We start from the raw sequence: 6,000 nt of genomic DNA, 5'->3' as shown, positions 1-6,000 counted from the left end.
TACTCCTTGGAAGGAAAGTTATGACCAACCTAAATAGCATATTCAAAAGCAGAGACATTACTTTGCCAACAAAGGTTCGTCTAGTCAAGGCTCTGGTTTTTCCTGTAGTCATGTATGGATGTGAGAGTTGGACTGTGAAGAAGGCTGAGCGCAGAAGAATTGATGCTTTTGAACTGTGGTGTTGGAGAAGACTCTTGAGAGTCCCTTGGACTGCAAGGAGATCCAACCAGTCCATTCTGAAGGAGATCAGCCCTGGGATTTCTTTGGAAGGAATGATGCTAAAGCTGAAACTCCAGTACTTTGGCCAGCTCATGCGAAGAGTTGACTCATTGGAAAAGACTCTGATGCTGGGAGGGATTGGGGGCAGGAGGAGAAGGGGACGCCAGAGGATGAGATGGCTGGATGGCATCACTGACTCGATGGACGTGAGTCTGAGTGAACTCCGGGAGTTGGTGATGGACAGGGAGGCCTGGCGTGCTGCGATTCATGGGGTCGCAAAGAGTCGGACAGGACTGAGCGACTGAACTGAAAGCCCCTCTGGGAGGTGTGCTGCGCTGGAGACCTTAGTGGGTGAACTGCCCCGCCCCGAGCTTAAGAAAAATCAGTGATTGGAGAGCTGGCATTAGTGTTTCTTGGTAATATTTGTTGGTCCTCCCGTCCTGTTTATTCAAACCATCTTCAATTTGAAAGAAGACTCAAGTCACAGCCTCCCTTGCACCCGCTTAATTTGCTACGGATTGAGAGTGTCTGACTTCCTAGTTCGCTTCTAAGCTGCCTACCCAGGCACTGCGTCTTATTTGAAGTCCTCAGAACACCTACACCCTTTTGGACGTGCATTCTCTCCTTTTCACTGAGGACTCGGTCCTGCAGCCTAGCCGGCGCGAACGCACGGAAGACACGGCTCGTCCAGCTCAGGCACTTGCAGAAAACCAGATCCCTGCATGCTCCAGAATCCCGCTGTCACCAGGGGCCAGGAAACAAGCTGACAGTCCCTAATCAATTTCTTTAGCGGTGAGGAGGGAGGGGCCAGTAAAGGGTGCTAAGCCGGCGTGTTAACAGTGCCAGCCTCCCGCGGCCAGGTACCCCTCCGGGTAAGAACTGATAGAATCGAACTGACGCACGTCTCACTGGGGATGGATTTTTTCCTCTCCCTCGGGGAAAGAAAGTAAACACACAGCTGCCGCAGGAGCGTGCCGGGGCGGAAGGAGCGGCTCTGCCTGCTGCTCGCGGGGCAGAAGCCAGCGGACCGGGGTGAAGCGGTGGAGGTGAGCGAAGGTGTTCCGTGGGCCTGGTGGAGTCTGATCGGCGCGCAGGCGCACTGGAGTCTGCCCGCCGGCCGGCTCGCGCGGGTACAAAGAGAGGGCCGCAGAGAGCCGGGGTTCCTTGAGGTCCCGGGAGCCGTCTGGGGTTTTGCAGGCCGAAGCTGTCCCTCCGTCCCGATCCGGGACGCAGCCGCAGCCGTTTCCCGCCGGGAGTCGGAGGCTTGCGGGTCTCCTCGGCTTCCTTGCCTTTGCGGTAGCAGCTGAGCCCTGGCAAGTTCGGGGTTTAATTCTGGCGCTCGCTAACCGGGGGCCGGCTCCGCCCCCTGCGCCCCGCCCCCTTCTCCGAGGTCCGGGAGCCGCGGGCGAGGCAGCGAGCTGCCGGCGCGCGCGGCAGGTTGAGAGTAGCTGCTGGAGGTGAGTGGAGCTGAGGGCTGCGTTGCGCCACCTTTCCGGGCGGGTTGGCCGGGGGCGTGGGGCTCCGACCCTGCCCCTGTTGGTCTCCACGCCCAGTCAGGCCAGCTTGGGGCGCGCCGGGGCGCACGGCGGCCGTGGAGGTGGCGGAGGGCAGCCCCCCGCAGGCTCTCTCTTGCCGGGTTACCCTGGCAGCCTCAGGACGGGCCTAGGGATGGGGTCCGAGAGGTTCCTGCGGCCCCGCAACTCGCGGGGTTCTGCACACTGTGGCGGAGGGGCTCGGGGGTTTTGGGAAGGGGAGTGCTGCGCGCCCGGCTCGGGGTCAGCGGGAAAGTCCGAGCCGGGCCAGGAGGCGGGAGGGTGCGGACGCGTCCCGGGTCGGGACGCACGGCCCTGGGTGCCCCTGGGGCCCTTTCATTAGTCCGGGATCGAGTGAGAGAGCTCTCCGAGGCGTCTCCCCGAGAAGTTTTCGGCTCGGCTCCGCTGGAGGGAGTGGCGGTCGACCACTTTCTTCCTCATCGGCGGAGCGGCAGGTGGCCTCGGTCGCCCTCAACCGACTCGGAGATGGCTCCGGCCGAGGTTGCCGGGGCCGGGGGGTGGGGGAGGGGTGTGGGCGCCCTGGGCCTGCGGCCAGTCGAACCCCGCCGGGACAGCGTGGGCTTCTGGAGTCTCCAGGGGCTTCTGGTGGTCGTCGAGGGAGGCTGCGAGCGCCCTTAAGCAGACTTGGACCCTCAACTCCCCTTCCTCCCCCTTCCCATGGCCCCAGCAGCGTCCTCCCCTTGACCGTTCTTCTCCACCCGGTCCGTGTGGAACTCCGAGGCATCTCTTCGCGGCGGGTTCTGCAAGTCAGCAAGAACTGTGCTGCGCCGGGGTGGCTTGGAGAGGGGTTTTTCTAGTGAGCCTTAGAAACAATCTGTGGCGTCCCCCAGCGCTCGCTGTCTGCACATGGTCTCTGCTGAGGTTCGTCTCGTCGAATTAATTAATGAAGTATTATATCAAGACAGACGCTCGGAGACCAACAAGGAAAGTTAACCACCCAGTTCTGTAATTGTGCACTTTCTTGCCCCAGCTTCATCCCATCCATCTGTGAGCTGAATGGAAAGTCAGGGCTAGTTTCCTCATTTTTAATTCCGTGAATTTATTCAGCTTGGTTTTTAGGTGGTACTTAGCTGTCCATCTGCTATTTGCTCGCTTCATCCAACTTTCTCTACAGAAAAGTTGGGCTTTCCCACATTTTATTTATTTTAAAAGTTGATACATAATAAATGTGCCATAAGTTTACCCAAATTGTATAATTTACTGTTTTTTTTTTTTTTTTTTTAGTATATTCACAGAGTTGTGCAGGCATCCCTACTGTCTAATTCCAGAACATTTTCATCACCTGCCGAAGTAGCCCTCCGCATTAATCAGTTATTCCCCACTCCCCTTCCCCCAGCCTCCCACTCTCATTCTAAGGTGAAGCTTTCTCAAGATGGAAACTGAATGAGAAAACGGACAGATTATTAACTTCAGTCCTTTTTCAGTTAGTAGATTTGGGAAAAGGTGCTGCTGCTGAAGCAGTGGAAGAAAAATTAAGAATGGGTTGTCCTCTGGACATTGTCCTCTGGAGATTACAGTATCTAAGGATAGAGGAGAGGCTTCCAGTAGAGGAATAATTGCCTCTTTTAAAAACACACAAATTAGGACTGCATTTTATCCCTGTAGGTGGGGCACACTTTCTGCACTTTAGATTTGCCAAGTCCACAAATCACTGTGGCACATGTGAGTGCTATGTGTATGTTTGTTTTGGGGGGAGGTGTTAGGGGGAAAAAAAAGGACTCTAGATTTAAAAATAGTTTTAAAGTATCCACTGTCCCTAAAGAAAGAAACCACAGGCAAATAGCCACTAGGATGGTTACATTGAGACTTGGATTGATTTGGTGAGAAGGTGCCTGCCTGCATGAGTGCTGAGAATCCACATCTCCTATGTCTCCTGCGTTGCAGGCCCATTCTTTACCTGCTGAACCATCATGGAAGCCAGTGAGAGAGCATCTGCTCTCATATAGGCCCTGAGCTACTGTGCTCATGCATTTACTCCTGGTCTGAGGAAGAGGATGGGAAAGGGTCTAGTAGGAGGTAATTCAAGAAATTGAGGCAAGAATTGGAGAAAGCCTGAAAGGGGAGTACTTGTGGGAGCTGAAGTGTGTTAAAATGGAGAAGAGTGAGCACATTTCAGAAGCAGCAAAGGGGATCTCAGTGAGAAATTTCAAACAGTTCACTTAGGCATTTTGTTGGACTATTTGTGCACGTTCTAAAAATCATGTTTCAGTGAACAGAGTTGAAGCAACAACCACTGTACTTCTCTTCTGCCCTCAAATCAAATTAAGCCAAGTTGGTTTCAAATGTTACAGGGTGTTTTATGCCTGCTACATGGTGGCTTGGCTTATGCATCTTGTAAAGTAATTCTTAAAGTTGAACTGTAAGAAACATATACATCTTAAGCGTATAATTTGATGAATGTTCACAAAGTGAGCATAAACTTATAACCAGCACTGAGATAAAGATACAGAGCATTGCCATGCTTTTTTCCTCCAGTCATACACTCTTCCCAGAGGTAACTACTGTCTCAACCATAGGTTAGTTTTGCCTATCCTCGTGATCTATATACATGGGATCATATAGTATGTTTATGTGGTTTTCTTGTTTGTTTTGGTTTTGGTATCTGGCTTCTTTCACTCAAAATTATGTTTGTGATACTTTGTCATGTTGTTGCATGTGGCTGTAGTCAGTCATTATCATTGCTGTCCAGTGTTTCATTGTGACTGTGCCACAGTTTATCCATTCTAGGGTTGATGGGCATTTGATTAGTTTCCAAATTTTGTCCATGGGGAATAGTGTGACTTGAACATTGTATTGTATGACTTGATATACAACACAAATTTGTGTTTAGGGTATATACTGAGGAGTAGAATTGTGCTTAACCCCTCTCTTCCCTCTTTCCTCTCAAATAAAATTCAGTGAAAATTTCTCTAAGGTTAAGGCTGCTCCACTAACTTTCATTTAGAATAAACGAATGTCAGTGAGCTTTAATAAGTGATAATTACATTTTTATTTTATGCAAGGCCCTGGTGGGGGAATTCAGAGTTGAAGACCCTCATTTGGTTCATAGCAGATGGGGAGATGTAAAGATACAAAATTGAATTGGAGGCAGAAAGATGGAAATATCTGATAAAATGGCTCACTGGAAATATAGGGGAAATTAACACTGAGGAGAGAGATTTGGGTGATGTTTAGGGAGATTGAACCTTGAAGAATGTGTACAGGTGGGGACTAGAGTAAAAGGCATTTCAGTTTAGCTCATAGCCTTTGAAGAAGCAAGGAAGTCCAGCAGTGCTTGACACATGATAGCATTGTTAGTCACATGCTTGGAAACCCAGGTGAATGGCAATTTCAGATTGTGCCCTTCGTCTAATGACTTTGTGACTGCCGAACCAGCCTAGTAATCTTTGTGGAAATGTTGTAGCTCTGGATCCAGACTGGCTAGTTTGAGTCTAGGTGCTGCTGCTTGCTGTGTGACCTTTCATACAGTTACTGAATCTCTCTGTGTCTCAATTTCCCATCTATTAAAAAGAGATAATAAAAGCACTCCCCTCATGGGGTTATTTTGAGTATTAAATTAGTTAAAACATAGCACAGAGAGCACATTGAAATTTGGTACACAGTAAGTGCTAAACATATTTGCTGCTGTTGTTTCTTTAATTTAAAATTGTTTGAATTTCTATAGTAATATCTGTACATAATAAGAATAATGCAGATAACAAAACAGTGTTTAAAATGAAAACTAAAACCCTTTACTCCTTTCTGATCCCAGCTCAGCTACAGTCTCTTCTCCAGTGTAATAACCGTAAACTATTTCTGTTTTTAGTTCTTTTGGTGGTTATCATTGAACTTATACTTTAGTGGCTTATTAGACAGTTGTTTCATAGTATTATGTGTTCCATGGATCGAGGATGCAGGTAGGGGCTGGCTTCTCCTGCTCCTGAAGCATTGACTGGAATCTCTCTGTATCATGCAGCTGGTCAATTGGCTGGGCTGGAAGGTCCAGGAAGGCTTTACTTCCCTGCCATGTGCCTTGGCAAGGCTGGCTGGAAGACTGGGCGTGGCATTGATTGTTGACTGGAATACCTACACGTGGCAACTTCAGCATGGTGGCCCCAGGTAGTTGCACTACTTACATGGCCACCAGCTTTCCCCAGATATTAATCAGGGTCTAAAGAGAATCAGACCAATAGGATGTGCATGTATTTATAGAAAGATTTATTATAAGCAATTGGCTCATGATTATGGA

General features: G+C 49.6%; 2 protein-coding genes across 4 annotated transcripts in view; one reads left to right on the top strand and one right to left on the bottom strand.

Moving 5' to 3' along the window:
- Positions 1-1,124: 1,124 nt before the first annotated feature.
- LOC133253471 (elongin BC and Polycomb repressive complex 2-associated protein) lies at positions 1,125-2,496 on the bottom strand. The gene is made up of 3 exons (XM_061427073.1): positions 2,020-2,496; positions 1,567-1,881; positions 1,125-1,508 (listed from the first exon to the last, which is right to left on the bottom strand). The coding sequence occupies exons 1-3, from the start codon at positions 2,494-2,496 to the stop codon at positions 1,125-1,127; spliced, it is 1,176 nt and encodes a 391-aa protein (XP_061283057.1).
- Positions 1,580-6,000, top strand: part of KANK1 (KN motif and ankyrin repeat domains 1) — a 213,472-nt gene continuing 209,051 nt past the window's right edge. For 2 of the 3 annotated variants that reach the window (XM_061425450.1, XM_061425447.1), the window contains exon 1: positions 1,580-1,676. The gene's annotated coding sequence lies outside the window, so the exon portion shown is untranslated. The remainder of the gene's footprint in view (positions 1,677-6,000) is intronic. The other variant, XM_061425446.1, reaches the window with a different exon arrangement.

This window comes from Bos javanicus, chromosome 8, assembly GCF_032452875.1.
Source record: "Bos javanicus breed banteng chromosome 8, ARS-OSU_banteng_1.0, whole genome shotgun sequence".
NCBI classification, from domain to species: Eukaryota; Metazoa; Chordata; class Mammalia; order Artiodactyla; family Bovidae; genus Bos; species Bos javanicus.
This window is presented reverse-complemented; position numbering and strand designations above follow the sequence as displayed.

Coding starts and splice junctions, on each gene's coding strand:
- LOC133253471 (XM_061427073.1), bottom strand. CDS start 2,496: ATGCCTCGGAGTTCCACACGGACCGGGTGGAGAAGAACGGTCAAGGGG. Junction 1,882..2,019: donor CCGCACCCTCCCGCCTCCTG/GCCCGGCTCGGA, acceptor CCCCATCCCTAG/GCCCGTCCTGAGGCTGCCAG. Junction 1,509..1,566: donor GGGGGCGGAGCCGGCCCCCG/GTTAGCGAGCGC, acceptor GCTACCGCAAAG/GCAAGGAAGCCGAGGAGACC.